Consider the following 21293-nt stretch of genomic DNA (forward strand, 5'->3'; position numbering starts at 1 on the left):
CTGAGAAGGCCAAAACAAAGGAACCCGTTGAACTGAGTGCACTAGAGCTTCCCATACTGAACTCCAGTTGAAAATACGGTTTTGGACCGTGTGTTCATGGGCTCAGTCTCTTTTGTCTTGACTCCTGAATTATCAGGGGACTCTTCTCCACCATGCACTACTTTTTGCTTTGCACAAACCCTGTCGAATAAAACACTCTGCAGTATAAGGGAAGGCTGTGTGGTGCGTGAGAAGCTTTTACCAATCTGCAGAGCTGCTTCTCCCAGGAAACAACCAGGAAAGCTCAGCCAAGCCTTGTTTCCACATCTCAGTAATAAAGAGACGTGAACCAGGCGATCCCCAAGGGGTCTCCCAGCCTCTTGTAATCCATGATACTCATGTTGAAAGGCAGCTAAAGGTCACCTCGTCTACCTCTTGCGTTGCCTCAAAGACAAACTAGCGAATAAAGAGATCCAAATTGTTAAGACAAGTTGTAGGGGTATGAAGTGGAGGTTTGCCCACTGCCGCCCTCTCTGGTGAGTTGAACATGAGATGGGATGTGTCCCATGTCCCATAGTAGTGGCCGGAGCGATGAGCTGCCTCTAAGGACTTGGGCTGGAGGACAGCCAGGACTCCAGGGTTAATATCCTCACTTCAGCCAAGTAAGTCCTGAGGGACGTTTAAAACTGGGAGTAGCCAGGAGGTTTGTTTCCTTTCCCTCTGAAATAATGGTCCCTCAGGCAGCACTCTGCCCTCTGATCTCCACTGCACAGCCCTGCCATGTCCACCTCCCATGCCTGTGGACCAGGGTCTGACCAGCACCTCCCACACAGCTCAGAGAACTGAGCCAGACCCCGTCCCAGCCTGCAGACCAGAGACACGAGGGGCACTGTCTCCATCAGAGCCACACACCTGCCTTCAGGAGATGTACCCAGTGGCCCACTAGAGACCACTGGTTCTCAAGGGCCTGAGGCCGGAGAGGTGATGGAGAGATGACAGGAAACTTTGCCCCCATTCTCCTCACCAAACATTCTCTCTTCTCCCCAGTCTAATCCTTAACCAGATGTGGCTGTCAACTAGCTGAACTACATATACCATTAAGCCCCATCTCAGAAAGCTCTAGCTTTCTTGCAGGAACTTAAGATACTGTCAGATGGCCTAGCCCTGGGGGGAGATGAGGGCAGAGGCTTTCTGTAGGGGCTGGCTCCTGGGACTCCAGCCAGAAGACCACCCCAAGCATGTTCCGTCAACCCAGGGGCTGTCCTGAGCCAGTGCTACCATCCCTTCAGAACTGTCCTAAAGCTGTCTTCTTCCTCAGCCAGGTCATCTTCCCTAGGTGGGCACAAGGATTCCCCACAGCTCCCTGCCTGTTCTGGAACATAGGCCAGACAGCAAGAGGGGCGGAGGTCTCCCGGGACTGCATGTCCCTCTATTCTCAGGCAGAGGCTCCCAGGCCTGTACCCCCTGCCCTAGGTCCTGTCCTCCCCACCATCTCCCCAGTGGGCCCTGCACAAGCTGATTTTTAGATCGTTTCTGCTCCTCTCTCTTTCCTCTGTCTTTCCTTCTTGCTCTCAGCCCTTTCCTTCAGAAGCTCTGGCTCTCCCCGTTTGTTAGGGCTGGAGAGGGAAAGAATGACAGAAGGAGCAAGGGAAACCTCAGAGGCCTAACCATCACCCTCCCCAACCTGCCTTTCTCTGCTTCACTCACTCACTTAGACACATTTACATTCGCATTTACATACACACACACACACATGCATGCACATACACATTCTAAGCTCCTTCTTTTTCTTGTTGCCTTTTAACATATTTAATATAGAAAGCTCTTATTTTTGAAAAACATTTCTCCTCCCACTGATCCACACCCTGACCCCAGAGATGGGACCCCACCTGCTTGGAAGGAAGCTTGCTCCAGAACAAGAAGGTTGGCCTGGGCCTCCATGGGGACCTTCATCGTGTGTCTCTGAGCACCTGGTCTGAAAAGGGAATGGCTCCTTTAGCCAACGTGCTTGGTCACTGGTACTACTGGATCTGTCTCCAACCCCCTGCCACCCCTCCACCAGAGCTCCCAGTCCAGGGCTCAGCCCACTCGCCTCTGCGGCCTCCACAGGTCAGGCCTGAGAGACCCAGAATGACCAGGCACAGACTGGGATGCCCAGGTATCCAGGCCAGGGGTCCAACAGCTGGCTCCACTATCCTTTCTCTCTCCACTGTGTTGTGGCTAGAGTCAGCGCAGGGGGTGGTGGTCTTTAAAAAGCTCCATCTGAGAGTCACAGCATCTGCATTCCTTGTTTTCCAGCCATGCCTTGAGAATTCACATCTTGAGGGTAAGAAAACAGGGCAATATATGGACACAGTTCTGGCACCGTCAATGCTGGGCTGGCGTGAGAATCCCTTCCCCTGGTGGACTTTGTCCTCTCTGCGTCTGGGTCATCTCATTCCTCCCACTCTCTTCCTCAGTCTCCATGCCTGCTGATTGGCTGTCCCTGGCTTCCTTTCTGTCGCCCAGCCAGTCTTTGGCTTTCTCTTTGTGTGGTTGCTCTGTCTTGGCCTCTGCCTCATTCATTTTCTTTTTATTTTATTTTATTTTTTATTTATTTATTTATTTTTTGAGACAGAGTCTCCCTCTGTCACCCAGGCTGGAGTGCAATGTCATGATCTTGGTTTACCTCAACCTCTGCCTCCTGGGTCAAGCTATTCTTCAGCCTCAGCCTCCTGAGTAGCTGGGATTACAGGTGCGCACCATCATGCCCAGCTAGTTTTTGTATTTTTAGGGTTTTACCATGTTGGCCAGGTTGGTCTCAAACTCCTGACTTCGTGATCCACCCGCCTCACCCTCCCAAAGTGCTGGGATTACAGTCGTGAGCCCCTGTGCCTGGCACTCATCCATTTTCTGTTTCTCTTTGTCCATTTAAATGAAAAAGCCTAAGGAGATAGGCCCAGGAAAATCCTTTAAGAATAAACGGATTATATAAGTGTGGCCTCAGCTTCTAAAGAACCTTAAAAAAAAAGGAAGGAAAAAGACCCCAAACCTAATCTTCTGCAGTTCAAGCCTTTGGGAAGTGAGCAGGCCCGGAGCCGAGGGTCTGCCTGGGGAGTACTGGTCTGAAACAGTGGCCCTCAAGACCCTGCATTTTAACTTGGTACATGGCAGGCCCCAACTTCCTATGTCCACCAAATTTGTATTTGTTTCAGAAAAAATTTGAATTAGCTAAATGAGAAGTGTATCTCTTCTTCAAGGATGAAAAAAGAAAAAAACCGTGCCGAGAAATCTAAGCACAGATGAAATATTACACAGTGTTTCCGAGATTCATATAGTTTTAGTTCCCAGAAAAAAGAATGCTCTACCTCGTCCTTAGAATGTAGTTGAGTCTACTCAACCCTATCATAATTGAATGACACCTATCAAATACCTCTAGGGAGAGGAAAGGAGGAGATTTCCATGCCAAGACAAGTTTGTTTTTTGTGTGTGTTGGCACAAACCTAAACTTAATTGAAAGGAATAATACATTCTGTGGGTTCCCATTTTATTGTCTAACAGTATCATTGAGGCTACATAAAACCTGTCATCTCAGTTTCAGAAATACAGAACGTTACAGCAGAAAAGCACTTAGAAGAGTAGGACCAACCTTCTTAGTGTTCCAAGTGGGGAGACCGAGGCTAGGGGAGAGAGCAACATGCCCAAGGCCCATAGAGATTAGTGGAGCTACACAGATCCTTTCTGTCAGGCAAACCTTCTCTTGGTTACCCCCAGGGTCTCCTGAGAAGGAACCCATCAGCAGAGCTCTCCAAGCTCCCTTGTGCTATGATTCAGGAAGAGGCTGGGTCCACACAGCAAGGGCAGTAGGGAGAGAAGAGGCTGGGGTTGCCTTGCCTATGGAACCTCAGAAAGTCGCTTCTGCTTTCTGCCTCTCTTGTGCCAAGCTGATGATCTCTTTGGCAGTGAGCTCCAGTGCTGAACCCAGAATCACTGGCAGGCAATAGAGAGGTCTATTCTGAGCACTTACTTTCTGGCACCTGTTCCAGGTCTATGTAGCTTTCTACATCTGAAGACACGAGAGAGGCTTCTTTCATTTCGTTTCACAGCCTCTTCCCTGGCCCTTGGTGGATTAGAGGTTATCTCAGAGGATGAGAAACACTAGCTTGCCTGTGCCCCTCTCAGCCCTGATTAGGCACAAAGTAGGATGCCTTTGGCGGGGACAGAGGTATGCTTTGCTCACAGGCCAGATCACCCCAGCTTTGAAGCTGGGGGCGGGACAGGAGTTAAACCCAAGCGCTGCCCAAACTTCTCCTGTTTCACCTTGAGCCCCACTTTCTCCTTCTGCAAAGTGAGCCCTGCATAGTCTTCCTCTGAGGTGTGCCTTTCTGGGGGCCACTAATCCCACTGTGGTCTTCAGGCCACACATGCATGGAAACTTGCTGAGATGATTCTGAAGTACAGAGTGGCTCAAGGACAGCACTGGTCTGGCAGTTAAGTTCCATTTTCAAACCCAATGTTTAAGCTCATTTTTACACTTAAACCATCTCATATAAGCTCTCTGAGAAGTAGTCACATGTTCTCCCAACTTGCTGTAGATTTGTATCCACACAAAATTCTCTTCTTCCCTGTCTCTCCCACCCCCTCTCTCTTCTTCCTCCTTCCTTTTCCCCTTCTCTGTCTTCCTTCCTCCTTCCTTCTACCCCCTTCCCTTGCTCTCTTCTCTCTCTCTGCCTCCCTCTCTCTCCTCAAAGCCCTGAGGTATGCCAAGAAGGTATATAGCTGAAAGTGGTTTGCATATCTTTTTCCCACCAGAGAGCAGTTAAGTGCCTATTTTCTCCACTCGGGTAGCTAAATTATTCTCGATGTGTTAAACAGTGTAATTAAACACACACATACACACACAAGTGCGCAGACCCCTTCCCCCACCCTTGTTCCTTGTCAGCAGAGAGAGCGTCAGCCCCAGCCTTCAAGCTCTGTTAGTTTTAATTTGAGTTGTGGAATTAGTAATGGGTTTTGCTGGAACACTGTTGTGGGAAATAGATTGCTCCTCGTGCAGGGTTTGGGCACCATTTCAAACGAGTATTTGTTAAGGGGAAAACCGTCCCCTGTCGTGTTCTGCTACATTACATCAGATTTATTTCCATTGTTCTGAAAAACACCAGCCAGGAGAGGGCTGCATGCAGCAGTCCTGGGCAGGGAACTATTGAATGCAGCTTCCTGTTTCATAGCTGATTGGAAACAAAATGCAAGCAAAATTACCCTTTGTTGCTGGGATATGCTACGAGCATCCTGCGGACAGGGACACCAGGGCAACCTGTCACTGAGGCAGGGAGGTGGTCCCATCACTGGCAGAAAGTTGCTAAGTGGTTTAGTCCCCAAAATATGACGCTGAAGAAAAGAAGAGAGAGCCCAGTAGGTTGAAGTTGGAAGGGATCTGCCCAATCCAAGGGCTCTTCTGGGCCCCCGTGTAGAGTCATCCAACCTCTGCTCAACCATTTCCACCCAAGAGTGCTCATGGCCTTCCTTGGTCTGTGGTAGTTCATGTCATTAGCAGTTCTCTTCTTCAGTACCATCCAATAAGGCTGCATGCGAATATTTACACTTAAAAGTAAATGATTTAAAATTGAATAAAAATTAAAATCCAGCCCCTGAATTGCACTAGCCATCTTTCAAGTGCCCGATAGCTACATATAGCCAGTGGCCACTGTCTTAGACAGCACAGATATAGAACACTTCCATCACTGCAGAATGTCTAATCAAAATCACACTTCCCCAAATTTCTGACTCCTTCCACCCTCTGAACTGTACAGATCACGTGTTCTTCCTTTGCATTCATATCCTTTCCACTGGACATGTGTTTGGCCCCAGGGACACCTGGCTGTCATGTAGGACAGGGTAAGCAGAGGAGGAGAAAGCCCCCTGGGACAGGGTAGAGGCTGTGGGACACTGGCCCAGCTGGAGATGCAGACAGATAGCGTGGTCTACAGCATGGCTCAGGGCCAGAAGTAAATGTGCACCCAGTGTTTCTGCCAGGCAGGTGGAGGAGGTGACAGTCTCAACACATGGAAAGAACACAACTCTGGAACCTGGAGAGACCTGAGGTTGGGAGTTCAGAGGTGACTGGCAGGTGCCTGGCATGCCCATCAGCTTGTACAGGGTTGTAGTCACTGGGCTCAAGTTCAGGGCCAGGCAGGACTTTCAAGGAGTTTCTGATAGCGTAATGGACACAAGCTTTTACTATGTGCCACACCAAGCCCTTAACAAGAATCTTCTCATTTAATATCTGTCTGCTGCTACAAGGCTGGTTTTATTACCTCCACCTCCCGTCCACTTTATACGTAAGGAAAGGAGGCTCAGAGATATTAAGAGTATTGGCCAAGATCATTCAGTCAGTAAGTGACAGCTGGATTCAAACCCAAGTTTCAACTTGATTCTATGTGCCTGTGAGCACCGTTCCATGCTGTCTCTTTTTCCTTTTTCCTTAAGACACAAGGCAGAGTTCAGTTTCCTGAACTGGAGCACAACCTTGGTGGTATGGAAACTCAGGGGTTGGGAGTACGGTTGTGGGGACAGAGGTGGTTAAATATCTGCTCTCTTAGAGCAGCATTATTCTGGAGGGAGGGGGACCTGGGCTGCAGGGGCTGAGTCTGAGGGTCACTGAAGGCCCCTCAGTCGGTCTTCTTCCCAGTAAACCTCTCTGGATCTCCAACTCTTCCTCCCAGGAAGGGATTTCCAGGCTTCCTGTCTATTTAGCTGGACTGCCTCCTGCCCGTATAGCACATTTTTGCCAATATGAAAATTTGCCACCTCTTTCAGGTGGATATAACTGCATGCCAGGAGCCCATGCTTGCAAGCAATGGGCTTGCCTCCCTGCCAGGCACCCTTTTGTTACTCAAACACTCATTTTCAGATACCATTGAGAGCGCCTATGAGCCTCTTGGAATGTGGCCCCTAGAGCTGAACACAGATGTCCATGTGGGATCAAGAGCGGCTTTGTACGGGGTCCTGGGACTAGCCTGTCTAGAGCAGTGCCTTACTGCTGTTGAAGCTGGTCAGAGCCTACCACATCTTTCATAGTTTTGTCTCATTTTAAATAGGAAGTCAAGTGAGGCATAGAAAATATTTTCAAAAGGAAATTTACGCAAGACAGATCCTGCTCACTATTTACTTGCATAGTTAACTTTTTAAACGTAAAGACAGATTTGCAGTTTCCTTAGCTAATTTCATCTTCTTGGTTTTGAAGTCATTTAGAATTTTGATTCTGCTTTCTGCTTGGTTAATTAATTGTTCTTGATTTCCACTATTAAAAATGATGAAAGAGTTGAAAAGGATCTTCCTTTTTATTTCAACATCTTCTTTAAGGACTAAGATAAATATGTAGAACAGGACAGGACACGGGACAGAACTCTGTGACTATTACAATGCAATGATTCTTAGCTATTTCAGACCATTCATCCATAATCTCTGGGTCAAACTGCGAATTCTATTTACTACGCTGTATTCTACTTTATTATGTTAATCTAGTCGACACACAGGGAATAGGTGGAGATTTTATCAAACACATTTTAAAAATCAAGATATTTATATATATATATCTTCCTTCAAAGTAAGGACTCTATTTTGGGGAAGAAAGGAAAAGGGAGGGAAAATTAAGTAATTGGCTTTGGCAAAGCTCTATTTGCCAATACAGATACCAGCATTATTTCCTAAGTACTCAAAGTATTTCTCTGCAAGTCTATTTCAGAATTTTGATATATATGTTGGACTTCTTAAAAATATTATTATAGTGCTATAAGAAATTTTTAAATCAGTGTTTGGGAAGAATGTGTTGATTACAAATTTTCTATTTTAAAAAGAGAATCTCTTACAAAGTTTCTTGTATTAAATTCCCATAAGAATTAATATTGGCTCAATTTATAAAAATTAAACTTATAAGCAAATATTTGTAGTACATTTGTATTCATGTAAAGAATATTGCTGTTCATCAAAAGACACTGTAAAGGAGTTAAGAAGATAAGACACAAACTGGGAGAAGATATTTACAAGACATATGACCAACGAAAGACAAATATGCAGAGTGAGTAGTGAATTCCTACAAATCAATAAGAAAAAGACAACTCAATAGACAAATGGGCACAAAATATGAATATTCATTCCTCAAGAGAGGGAACATGAATGGAGAATAAACATAGTGAGAGATGCTCAATCTTACCACTAATCAGGGAAACAAATTAAAACCACAGGAGTTGCCACTTACTCCCACGAGATGGGTACAAATAAAAAGCCTGCCAATACTAAGAGTTAGTGAGGATATATAGCAATGGCAACTCTTTTACACTGTTGGTGAAATTATAAATTGGTACAACCGTGGAAAATAATTTGGCATATTTAATGAGGTTGAGTATGTGTGTTCCCTAAACCCAAAAGTTCTACTTGTAATGTAAACTAGAGAAACTCTTGCATGTTTATCAGGAGATATGTACAATAACATTTATAGCATAATTTTTCATTAAAACAAAGAGAAGAGCATTAAATGTCCATTGAGAGTAGAAGTACAAATAAATCATAGGATAACATACAGCAGTGAAATAAATGAAATCCTGCTGCTTTTTAACCATGGGGTGCAGGGGGAAGCAAATTACTGAAGACTGTATAAACTATATACAGCATTTAATTTTTGAAACAACTCTACTTAGAATATATAAAAACTGCATATATTTAAGGTGTAAACTTTGATGAGTTTTGACACGTGTATACACATGTGAAATCATCATGACACTCAAAATAAAAAATATTTCTATCACCCCCAAAAGTTTTCTCATAACCCATTCCTCCCTCTACCCGCATTTCTGAGCAACCACTGAACTTCTTTCTGTCACGGTACATTAGTTTGCATTTCTAGGATTTTATATAAATGGAGTCATATAATATGTATTCTACTTTGACTGGCTTTCACATAGCATAATGATTTTAGAGATTTATTCATGTTGTTGCATGTATCAATAATTCATTTCTTTTTATTGCTGAGTAGTACCTTATTTTATGGGTACATCACAATTTATTCATTCACTTTTGATGGACATTGGGTTGTTTCCAACTTTTGGCTATTAAATATAAGTCTGTTTTGATTATGCACAAGTCTTTGTATGAACATATGCTTTCATTTTTCTTGGGTAAATTCCTAGGACCGGAATGACTGAATCATTTTGTAGGTGTATGTTTTAACATTTTAGGAAACTGCCACACTGTTTTCTAAGGTAGTCATACCAGTTTACATATCTACTGAGAGTGTATGAAAGTTCCAGTTTTCCATCTCCTCATAAACAGTGTGATCAGTCTTTTTAAATTTTAGGCCATTAGAAAACGGTCTATAGTGAGCTTTCGCTGTGGTATGAATTTGCATTTCACTGATAACTTGTGATGTGGAACATCTTTTCATGTTGGGTTATTGCCTGTTTTTATATATTATTTGGTGATGTGTCTATTCAAATCTTTTGGCCATTTTAATGGGTTTTTTTCTTATTATTGATTTGTAAGAGTTCTTTATATGTTGTGGATTCAAGTCCTTTGTCTGATATATGTGCTGCAAATATTTTCACCTAGTCTGAAATATGTATTTATGTTTTTTTAATGGTGTCTTTTAAACTTTTAATGAAGTCTAATTTGTCAATTTTTTTTCTTGTATGGCTCATATTTTTTTGTATTCTATCAAAAATACATTTACCTACCCCAAGTTTGCAAATGTTTCCTTCTGAAAGTATTATAATTTAAGTTTTACCTTTAGGTCTATGATCATTTTCACTTGGTTTTTGTGTATGGGGTGAAGTAAGATCCATGTTTGTTTGTACTTTTCCCATTTAGAAATCCTGTTGATCCAGCACCATTTTTTTGGAAAGACTTTTCTTTCCCCCATTGAATTGCCTTGAAACCTTTCTCAAATTAATTGGCCATATATGTGTTGATTTATTCTAGATCCTCTACCCTTCTCCATTGATCTATTTGTCTATATTTTTGCCAGTACAGTAGCTTTTTAACATGTGTTGAAGTCAGATTGGGTAAGTCCTTCAGTTTTTTCTTCTTCTTAAAAATTGCTTTGGTTATTCTAGGTTCCTCACATTTAGATGTAAATCTTAGAATCTGCTTATCAATTTCTAACAAAAAAAAAAAAGCATGCTAGAATTTTGGTTGGGATTGTATTGAACCTGTAGATAAATTTGGAAAAAACTGCCATCTTGGCAGTATTGAGCCTTCCAATAAATGAACTGGATATATCTCTCCATTTATTTAGTTCTTCTTTAATTTTTCTCAGCAATGTTTTATAGTTTTTTGTAGATATCTTTAATATCTTTAATGTTAGATTTTTTCCCAAGTATTTTGTATTTTAGATGTTACTATTCTGCTATTTTTTGTTGCTATTATATAATAATACAATTTTTAAATATTAACCTTGTATCTTGTGACCTTACTAAATTTAAGTATTAGTTCTAGCAGTTGTTTTGTAGATTTCCTACAATCAAAACACCAAAATAGGACCAGTTCTATTCTTGTTTCTGATCTTTTTGCCTTTAATTTTCTTGTTGCATTGGCTAGGACCTTCAAAACAGTGGTACATAGAACTATAACAGTAGGCATTCTTCCCTTGATTCTGATCGTAAAGGGAAGAAAATGCACTTTCCATCATTAAATATTATGTTAGCTGTAAGTTTTTCACAGATACCCTCCTGAGGATGTTACCTACTATTTCTAGTTTTCTGAGAGTTTTTATCATAAATTATGTCTTTGTAGCTTTTTACTGTGGTAGATTGCAGGTGGAGTTTTAAAAATATAAATCAACCTAACATTCCTGGAAAAAACCCAACTTATGGTGTGGTATCTTCTTTTTTTTTTTTTTTTTTAATATTATTGGATTTGATTTGCTAAAATTTTAAGCCTCTTTGCTTAAAGATTTTTTTGAGGGAGAAGATTTCTTTATGAGGTTTTGTTTTTAGTATTTTGCTGAGCTGATAAAAATAAGTTCAGCCATATTTCCCTTCTTGTCTATTTTCTGAGGAAGTTCATGTAAGATTAGTGTTACTCTGTCCTTGAAGGTGTAATAGAATTCACTAGTGAAACTATCTGAGCCTGGGGGTTTCTTCTGGAGAAAGCTTTTGATAGTAAATTCAATTTCTTTACTATATATGGCATTATTCAGATTTTCTGTTTCTTCTGTGTCAACTTTGATAAATTGTATTTTTCAAGAAATTAATCCATTGTATGCAATTAGCAGATTTGTTGGCATTGGGTTGTTCATAGTATTCTCTTATTAGCCCTTTAATGTCTATAGGACATGTGATGATAAACCCTTTATCATACGATAATATGGGCAATTTACATTTTCTCTCTTTCACTCTTGATCAAGTTGACTAGGGGTTTATTAATGTTATTGATCTTTTCAAAGAAGCAGAATTTTGCTTTGCTCATTTTATCTGTTGTCTGTCTTCTGTTTGATTAATTTCTGCTCTTATCTGTCTTCTGTTTTACTAATTTCTGCTCTTGTCTTTCTTATTTATGTCCTTCTGCTTATGTCAGGTCTTCCTAACTCTCTTATGATATTATCTTTGACTCATAAATTATTTAAAAGTGTGTTTAATTCCAGATATTTGAGGTTTACCTAAATATTCTATTGTTATTGAATTCCTCCTGTGAATTTTCATGTAGAAGAACAACACATAGTTCAAGGAAAAGAGAGAAACTGGGACAATAAATTCCCTTTTCACGTTTCTGGGCAGATGTAATTTAGGTAATTTATCTGTGTATTCTTACAACTATTTATTTCTGAGAGAGAGAAATACAAGCAGGTTAGGACAAGATTAGTCAGATAAATAAATAGTAATGAATATCTTTTCATAAAACATTTCATGTTTTAAATCTCCTTCCATATATTTTCTTATTTGATTCTTCAACAAAGTATCTATCATGTGTCCATTTGACAGATGAAGAAACTGAGGTGCTTAGTGTGTACAGGGTAGAATGAAGACTTGAGTCAGGATGTTCTGAAGTCACTTAATTCTTGTGCATCTTTTCCATGAAATATTTATAAAAGTTCTCCAATAAAAGGACTTATTGGTTATATGTGTGAAACACTGGGAGCAAACTTAAGTTTCTTTATCAGAGGGCTTCTTGGAGCTTTTTGTGAATTTCTATAAAGACTGTTCAGTATCAGATATTTTCCAAAATAATTTCACCTCATAATTTGTTATTTGTGGAGGGTTTCATGAAGCAACTGCATCACAGAACACATCCAAGAATAGCTGATATGTAATATTTAATCTGCTGACGCTCAGGAGATTTTTTTGAATACCTACTATGTGCAAGGCCTGGCGCTACATGCTGGCAGATCAAGATACTGCTAAGACATAGTTGTATGGCTCAGTAGTATGTAAGACATATCTCCCATTAAGGAGCCCTCATCATGTTTCCATTAATTCAAATAATGTTTACATACTTATCACTGTTGCTGCTCTGTCATTTGTTCTTGTGTCCACTGGCATCCTCCGTCTATTCTCTGAGAACCTTACCGACATGACCCAATTCCCCTTTGATCTGCACGCTCCCTGAAGTATGCAGCCAGGGATAGGAGAGTTGTTGGATCAGGCTGGGGTTAGTCACTGCCTTGGCCTGAATTGTACTGCTCCCCTCCCCCAACAAATTCATATGAAACCCTAACCCCCAACATGATTGTAACCAGAGATAGGGTCTTTAAGAGGCAATTAAGCTTAAAAGAGATCTTAAGAGTGGGGACTAATCTGATAGAACTGTGATCTTATAAGAAGAGAATGAGGAAAAGATCTCTTCCCCACCCTCCACCACATACTGGCACTCTGATCTCTGACTTCCAGCCTCCATAACTGTGAGAAAAAAATCCTGTTGTTAACCCATTTATGCCTAGTGTTCCATTATTGGAACACTAAGCATGTGGGAGTTATTTATATCATACTGCTCAAGGTCATCGCCAAGGTCTAATTGCAAAAATTCAAAAAATTGCAACCTCAGGCATAAATGCGGTTAAGCCTCGCAGTCGGTGGTATTTTGCTATGGCAACCCGAGCTCACTAAGTCACCTAACTCAGCAGAGGACGCAGGGAAGCTCCTTTCATAGACACCAAGGGGAGCTAAAGAGGCTTTGTAACTCCCAGCTGCAGCTCCTGCTTGCTTTTCTGAAGCAAGCTTCAGATTCATGAAGCTTGATTCATGAGCTTACACAAGCTTCTCATGTGAAGAACTTTATATCAATTATTTTTGTGATGTTTCTAGCTCCTCTTGTGTGACTTTTCTTGCAACACCCAAGAGCTGCCCCAGCAGCAAGATAAACTTTGCCTTGAACATCATGTAGGCCTTTCAGCAATCTTTTTTTTCCCCTGAAATTAACAAAGCTGAGTCTTCTTCTGCCTTTGGCTACCCTGCAAAGTGAGACAAATGGGGTAGAGAAGAGAGGAAAGAACCAGAAAGTCCTCCCCAAAAGTGACAGCAGGAAAATCAGGTGATCCTCTTCTGCTGTGCACAAAAGTAAAATATTGTCAGGTACTGTGGGTCCTTCCTGAGAACATGAGCCTACAGGCTGTTCCCTGGTGAAGCCATGAGCAACTCAGAGAGAAAGAAAACTATGTGTGTGGAGGTGGAACAAGCTTCCGCTACCTGCTTCTCCCTTCCCCATCAAGAGTCTCCTCCCAGAGCAGCCCATCTCCTCAGCAGCAGACACCCAGCCTGCTGCCTGTCCCCAAGCCTTCCCTTCCCCCAGGACTGGGCAGCCCATGTAGTGAATACAGAGCAGTAACAGAGCCCAGGGCCCAGGTCTGACTGCACATCCTATCCCTCACCCTGCAGGCCCCTCTGAGCCTAGCCTGTCCTGAGTATGAGCAAGTCCTCGTCTTAGACAGTGTTGGGCCTCTGCACAGTCCTTTCCTGCTCAAAATAGCAATGATCATCATCCTAATAACCACCATGCATTGGCTGCTTTCTACTTACCAGTCACTGTGCTGAGTGTTCTAGAAGCATGGTTTCATCTGAGTCTCACAACAACCCTATAACATGTGTAATAGTATCATCTCCATTTCACAAACGAGGCAAGGGAATCTTAGAATGTGAATTCCTAAAGTGTGGCCAGTCCCCTACCCAATAGTGGACAGTGGCGGCCCCCCAGGTGGACTAGGAACCGATCCTCACATATAAGACCTTTGTATGATTCCAAAGGAGAAATGAAACAAAATTATTTAGAATTTCATTTTATATGCAATTAAAGGCTACTTACAGGCAATCCCATAATTGTATTATTAAAGGTAACTACAATTTGGTTTTCATAAACCAAAATTAGCTCATTGCTAGAGTTTATCACACATTGTAGTTCAATATTTTCCTGAGAGGTACGAGGCTTGGCAATGCTATACTTGTTCCACTGTCCCCGAGCACACACAGAGAACTGGTAGACCCATGATTTTCACAACTCTTCATTATCGAGTGCCATTGCCTTTTGTCTTGAATTGACAATCGATTTCTATCACTGTTTTCTTACTCTGAATGATACTTTGACATTGTAGCTTTATCACTATTTAATTTGTTGTGGGCCCTCTTTTTAACCCTATTGTGAGTGGTGAGACATACTGAATATTTTGTGCCATTATTCTCCGAGAACTCGATTGAAGAAATGGACATGTGTATTAGGTTAAACTAAACGGAACTGTTTGTATTTAACCATTTCTTACCCGAGGTTAAACCCTATGAAACTGACTATATTCAACCATTTTTGACCTACAAAAATGACAGTTCTGTATGGTCCAATCTAATTGTTCAAATGTAAATGTAAATTATTCATATCTCGTTTTTGAGACAGTTGTATGCACAATTCTCCTCAAATATGCTTGCACAATGACACTTCACTGGTGATATTCTGTCTATGAATTTGTGCTATCTAAATAACTTGCCACATGGTATTACAAGGTAATTGTAAGAAAACTGCTAAGTTATGTTAAGTTTACATACATTTTTCTAGGATTCAAAATTTTGATTATGAGTTCATATTCTTTCCTTAGAATTTATTCCCTTCCAGTCCTAGCTCCTTCATTATCACCTACTTCCTTTTCCACTGTGAAGTGAAAATGGGTAGAACACACGGACCTTGGGATTTTTTTGTGCCATCTGCACTGACCCTGGTCAAAGAAGCTTGAGAAGTCCTACTTAAGGACCAGAAAGGGTTTTCAATTCCCATAACTAGGAAGTATGGATTCAGGATTCCCATCCAGGCCAGCCTCACAGATGGAGGATGTGGTACATTTTCGGCAAATGGCACCAGTTACATTTCTGTGGCTCCCTGAACAAGAAACCTCAGCCTTCCTTGTCAACGTGAGGAAAGCTAGGATGCTAACATTTATTAAGGGACTACTGCATGCCTGACACTCTGCTCAGTTGGTTAGGTCAAAACTTAATTAATATCATAAAAAGCCTATGAGATTGATAGCTTCAATCCATACAGGTGGAAAAATAGGTTCACAGGCTTGAATATTCACTCCAAGTTGCAGAAGCGCTATGGAGCTGATGAAAACAGAAAGCAAACTTCAAAACCCATGTGATATTCATTGTACTATCTTTTCTTTGTTTTCTTTTTTCCTTCCCTATCCTCCATATTGAATTCTTCACCTATAAAATTACACCAAATCTGTCCACACTCCACCATCTTCCCTTCTGATGCTCTACCACTGTCTCTCCTGTGGACAAGTGCAGCAGCTCCTGGCTTCCTTCCTGCATCCAGTCCCTGCCCACACCCTCTCTCTAGTCCCCAGATTGCTCCTAGCAGCCCCATTCTTGTACAGATCTGATCATGCCCCACCTCTTCAACAGCTCTGCAGAGCTTATGGGGTATAAAACATTTCCTCACCCAGCTTTCCAACCCTACCTTTCTGGCAATCTTTTCCAACACTTCCTACCCACCCCCTCTGCCCCCACCCCACCAAACCCTCCAACACCCTGTGACCTTTCCAATGCAACTCGTGGGCCTCTGTGCACTTGCTACTCAGGGAAGCTGTGGGCAATTTTTTTAAACCTATCTACCAGTTTTTCACCTGGCAGTGCTCAATAAATGTTCATGAGATGTACTAGTACCCCATAGCCTCTTGTGCACGTGAGAGCATACTGGAAAGCTGTTTTGTACAGCAGATTGAAAGGTTAGCTGGGAGTAAGGATGCATGAATCCTAGTTCAGTCTCACTGACTGTGCCACCAGGGACAGTGAAGACTTAGTCTCAGTCCCCTACCTGTAAAGGGTGGTATATCAGAGTGCCCAGCTGGGGCTCACATTTGATGGTGCAAAGGACTTGATGGCTTACCCCAAAGGTATCCCTTTCTCTCACCAACAGGAAAGGACCTCGGAAGCCTTCTAAGGAGAGTCATGGCATATAACCAGGAGCCTTCAGTGGAGACCTCCATCATCAAGTTCAAAGACCAGGACTTTACCACCTTGCGGGATCACTGCCTGAGCATCGGTCAGATGTTTAAGGATAAGACATTCCCTGCAGCAGATTCTTCCATAGGCCAGAAGCTGCTCCAGGAAAAACGCCTCTCCAATGTGATGTGGAAGCGGCCACAGGTAAGTGAGCCCCACAGGAGCATACCCAGCCCCAGGGTCCTCAGAGTCGCCTACCATGGCACCTCCAGCCAAAAGGAGGTTGGGCCAAACCAAACTGGAAGGAGAATGAAATTCACTGAGTATCTCTGCTCCAGTGTTGTAGCTATTCAGCGGGATGGGAAGATGCTATAGCAGGAACCAGGAGCCTAGACTCCTGAGTTCTAACCCAGTTCTAACACTAAGTATATCACTAAATTAAAATGCCTCCATTTTTCATCTAAAGATGGGAAACCATGGGTATGAAAATTGTAGTTGTTGGAGTCTCCTCCACCCCATAATTGACCCCATCTATCACTCTGTCACCCTTTCTTCTCTTCAGGTGTCAGTGTCTTTATATTCATTTTTCCTTCCCTGTTAGAATTTGCTCAAAGTGAAGATATCAGGTCAGTCATTTACACTATAGGATGAATTTAAATAATCACCTCCCCTCTCTCTTTTATATTCACATTCTCGACCTTAGAGAGGCTTGACCACCTGCAAGAGAATTTTAGACATCAGCTTTAAAATTAGGGAGATATTGCAGGACAACATTCAGATCTCCCTGACTCCACAACCCCAGCAGATGGCCACTACCTCTACCTTGCAGCCAGATGAGCCCTCCTGGTTTTTCTAGAACTATCTCAATTTTAGGGCATGACACCTCCATGGAAAATGTCTCAGCTGACTCAACATTCTGATAATCTCATCAGGACTACTGTTGATGCAAAGCACCCGGATAAGGACCACTCTAAGGACCCTCCTGCCCAAACCTCTATTCATGCTTCTGTAGGCTGCCAGCATAACCTAGAATGAGATAAAATAATATAATGTCTAGTAAGCTAATCATTATATCTGCAACCATTATTGAGCACTGATTAAATGCCAAGCACTGTCCAAACACTTCCCATAAAGCCAAGGTAGGTTACAGAGTAAAGTTATTTTCTAATGGTGGCTACTAAGAGGCTATGAGGCTATGAGACAAAAGTATTTGTCTGGTCTGTGGATCTCTAATTCAGTTCTGCACATGGGAAGGAGAACTGAAGACATCAGGCTCTGGGAGGCGACACCTCTTGCCCTACGTTGGGACAGATTTGAAGCTTTGGTGAAGGGAAGGGTTAGGGATCAGGTAGGGTTTGCGATGCTGCTTAGAGAAAAGTGGGGTGTTTCAGCGTTCTAGGGTCCTCTTATCAGTCATTGGCAGTAAGTCCTCAACAATGACTCTCTTCTTCTAGTCTTTACCTCCTAAGGAAAGATGAAGCAGAGAATTCTATTTAAAGAAGTTCCAAGAGGTCATTTTTTTCCCTTTGCTATTTTCAGAAGCTGAGATTATTTTAGAAAGTGATGAGATTTTTTTCTCACAAGGTGCTGAGCAATAGATGTGAGATCATATTTATAGTGTTGAAGAATTTCTAACACTTCTCTTTAGAAAGGATTGAGAGATTCTAATTATCTGATTCTCACAACAATTCAACTTGTGATGTCTTTTGGGGGCAAGGAGAAACTGAGGCAAACGGAAGTGAAATCACTTATAAAGAATAATGCCAAGAACCCAAAATAGAGGCAGCCAGGGGCCGAATCTGCTTTTCCCATTACTACTTTCCTCATCCAAAATCTTACCTGAGCTCTACTGGGGGGATTGGGGGCAGGGGCATTTTTCATTCTGGCACTTCTTTTTAAATGTCATATTTCTTTGTCTTTTTTATCACAGTTGGCAAGACTTACCTTTGTATAGTACTTTCCAGAGCTTCCCATGTGTCTTCTCATACTTTATCTTCTTCGTTTTCTCCTAACTTTACGGAAAACTGACGTTCAGACAGGTGATGTGACATGCCAAGGTGACATGATTAGCAAGGGAAGGATCCAGAATTTAAATGAAGATTCCTTCCACCTGCTGCGCTTTCCCCCACTGACTTAAGTGCATAATAGGGTCTCTATTAGAATTTGGATGAACAAGTACATGAGTGAATGGATGAGTGAAGAACCCTATCTACAGGTGCCTGATGCATGTTTCAAGTTCACACGTGTAAGAAAGAAACCTTGAGTTGACCTATTTTCCAGGTAGGACAGTAAAGGAAAAAGCCAATGTACTCACCCCTTTGACACTGTGATGTCCTTGACCCACAGTGTACAGCTGTGACTGCAGAGAACACTGGAAGAGAAGCCACCCCAGCCTGGCCCATTTATAATAGTAATGGCCACACCCACAGAGTGCTGACCATATGGGGTCTGGCTTTAGGGGCTTGACTTGTCAATCCTCACAGTAACTCTATGATAAGATACTATTATTAGCCTCATTTTGCAGCGGAGAAGCAGAATCAGAGAGTAGGGGTACCTCTGCCCAAAGTCATATAATTAGATGATAGTAGAGCTGGAATTTGAACCAGGAGTCTGGTTTCCTGAGACCTGAGCTCCTAACACCATGCTAAATGGCCCCTGTAAGTCCTCATCATAAGCTCATGTCCTATTCTGGGTTCCTGCCTGTCACTAGTAATGTTTTTTGCACTAGTAGAATCTTCTACCTCATGTGAGTAAAACAGAAATCAATCCCTCTCTAAAGTTCATCTGTCTATGTTCTGCCCTTTTTTCCCTTTTTAGGGATAAAAATGGCGCCTGTACCACATATGATTACTTTAAGGACTAAATGAGTACAATACTTAGAACAGTGTCTAGCACAGTGTAAACACTAAGTACGCACTAGTTATTGTTACTGTGATTAATTTGTGAGAATGTCATAAGGTAGCAGCCTCAGGGCCTATTCCCTGGGATTCTTGGGCTTTCACGGTCCAGCCATCTCAGCTTCAGCCCTTGGCCAGTTTAAGAAACTCTTTCAGGGAAAAATGTGGGTCAGAGGAAACTATGTAGGGGCTGAAGGAAGGTTGGCAGGGAGTGTAGAAAATGCCTTTCTTCTCATGTTCTGCTTTTTTTTTCTTTTTCTTTTTTTGAGATGGAGTCTTATTCTGTCACCCAGGCTAGAGTGCAGTGGCACAACCTCAGCTCACTGCAACCTCCACTGCCTGGGTTCAAGTGATTCTCCTGCCTCAGCCTCCTGAGTAGCCAGGATTACAGACATGAGTCACCATGCCTGGCTAATTTTTGTATTTTAGAAGAGACGGGGCTTCACCATGTTGGTCAGGTTGGTCTCAAACTCCTGACCTCAAGTGATCCAGCCACCTCAGCCTCCCAAAGTGCTGGAATTACAGGCATGAGCCATCACACCCAGCCTCATGTTCTGCTTTCTATCACTATTTTTAGAAGGTTGACTCCCAAGCTATAGAACTTGCTGAGTGCCTGACCAGAGGTCTGACCAGTGGCCCTTACACTTCAACTATATAATGGCTGAGGTAGCACCAAGGTATTTTAGGCCTTCTCCACATTCTAAGTTTTTCCAGACAATAAGAAATCTCCTCCTATAGGCAACTGGTAAACCACAAGGGACATCATTCTGTTTTGAGTATTTATCCCAGCTAGGCAGGTTCAACACTAGCCCAAGAGTCAGGGGCATGAGAACCAGGCTTAGCTTTCTGCGCCTGGTGCAGAAAAGTTGTTTTGTGTCATATACCTTTCTTTCTCTCTCCTCCCCACCATCTTACCTACCCTTTTCTTCCTCTGGCTCTTGTCCTTCCTTCCTCTAACAATTAACCCAATAATCTCATCCATTTTGCTGCTGAAACTTTTCCTGAAGTAGAAGGAAGCCCTGTTCACATCCTGCTTCATTCTGTTCCCACGCCCTCCCCATCCCCCAGTCAGGCTCCACAACAGCCCATGATGGTGCCCTGTGCAAATGGCACTGAGAGGACCCGACTCCTCATCAGTCTCAATGCTTCCTACAGCCCCAGTCTCAGCAAGGGACAGTGCTAAGAAATTACACTTACACATGAGGTATCTATGTGATATTTCCCTGAACTAAATTTGGTACTTAAAGTGGATCCCTTTTAGCAGAATTTTTATTTCATGGATAATTTATCAAGCATGTACATGTGTAAAGTATTATGCTAAGCACTTTACATGCAATATTTCATTTAATTGGCCTCACAGTCCTGTGAGGTAGATAATATTATCATCCTCATTAAATAGATCAGCACCATCCAATAGAACATTCTGTGATAATGGGAATGTTCTTCCTGCACTGTTCAATACAGTAGCCACTAGTCACATGTGGCTATTGAGCACTTGAAATGTGACTGATGCAACTGAGTGATTAAAGGTTTAAATTTTATTAAATTTAAATTAATTTAAACGTAAGTATCCACATATGGCTTGTGGCTACCATATTGGACAGTACACAATGGTAAACAGTAGATCTTCACAACAATCACCAATGTTGTCAGATAAACTAAAATTTCATCTTTGTACCCATTTTATAGTAAAACACACTTTACTTCTCAACTGAAAAATGGGCTATGTGCCCCAAAAACATTGCTTAACAGGTGTTCGAAGCTCAACACAGCCCCATTGTGGCTTCCTGCCTGTGGCCATCCTAGAGTGAGGCACTGCCTACCCAGGTGACACCTCTCCTTCCATGCAGCCAGAGCAGTTTCTGAAAGGATCATTCACTAGAAACGATTCACCTTGGGACCAAAATGTGTTCTTCAGGAAAGGAAGAGGTTAAAAAGCAGAGTTGTAAGTGCCGGTTAAGTTATGAAAACATTCCATAAGGCAATAGGTAACAAAAAATGGCAGAAAGTGACCCTGCCAACAGCCAAG

The 21293-nt window shown here is 42.3% G+C and overlaps 1 protein-coding gene across 2 annotated transcripts in view; it reads left to right on the top strand.

Annotated features, from left to right (window-relative positions):
* Positions 1-21293, top strand: part of CAPN13 (calpain 13) — an 84759-nt gene that overhangs the window by 3244 nt on the left and 60222 nt on the right. For both annotated transcript variants that reach the window (XM_011960560.1, XM_011960561.1), the window contains one exon: positions 16342-16571. In XM_011960560.1, coding sequence (XP_011815950.1) covers positions 16374-16571 — 198 coding nt within the window. In that variant the 5' untranslated portion in view covers positions 16342-16373. The remainder of the gene's footprint in view (positions 1-16341; positions 16572-21293) is intronic.

This window comes from Colobus angolensis, unplaced genomic scaffold (genome assembly GCF_000951035.1).
Source record: "Colobus angolensis palliatus isolate OR3802 unplaced genomic scaffold, Cang.pa_1.0 Scaffold515, whole genome shotgun sequence".
In the NCBI taxonomy this organism is placed as follows: domain Eukaryota; kingdom Metazoa; phylum Chordata; class Mammalia; order Primates; family Cercopithecidae; genus Colobus; species Colobus angolensis.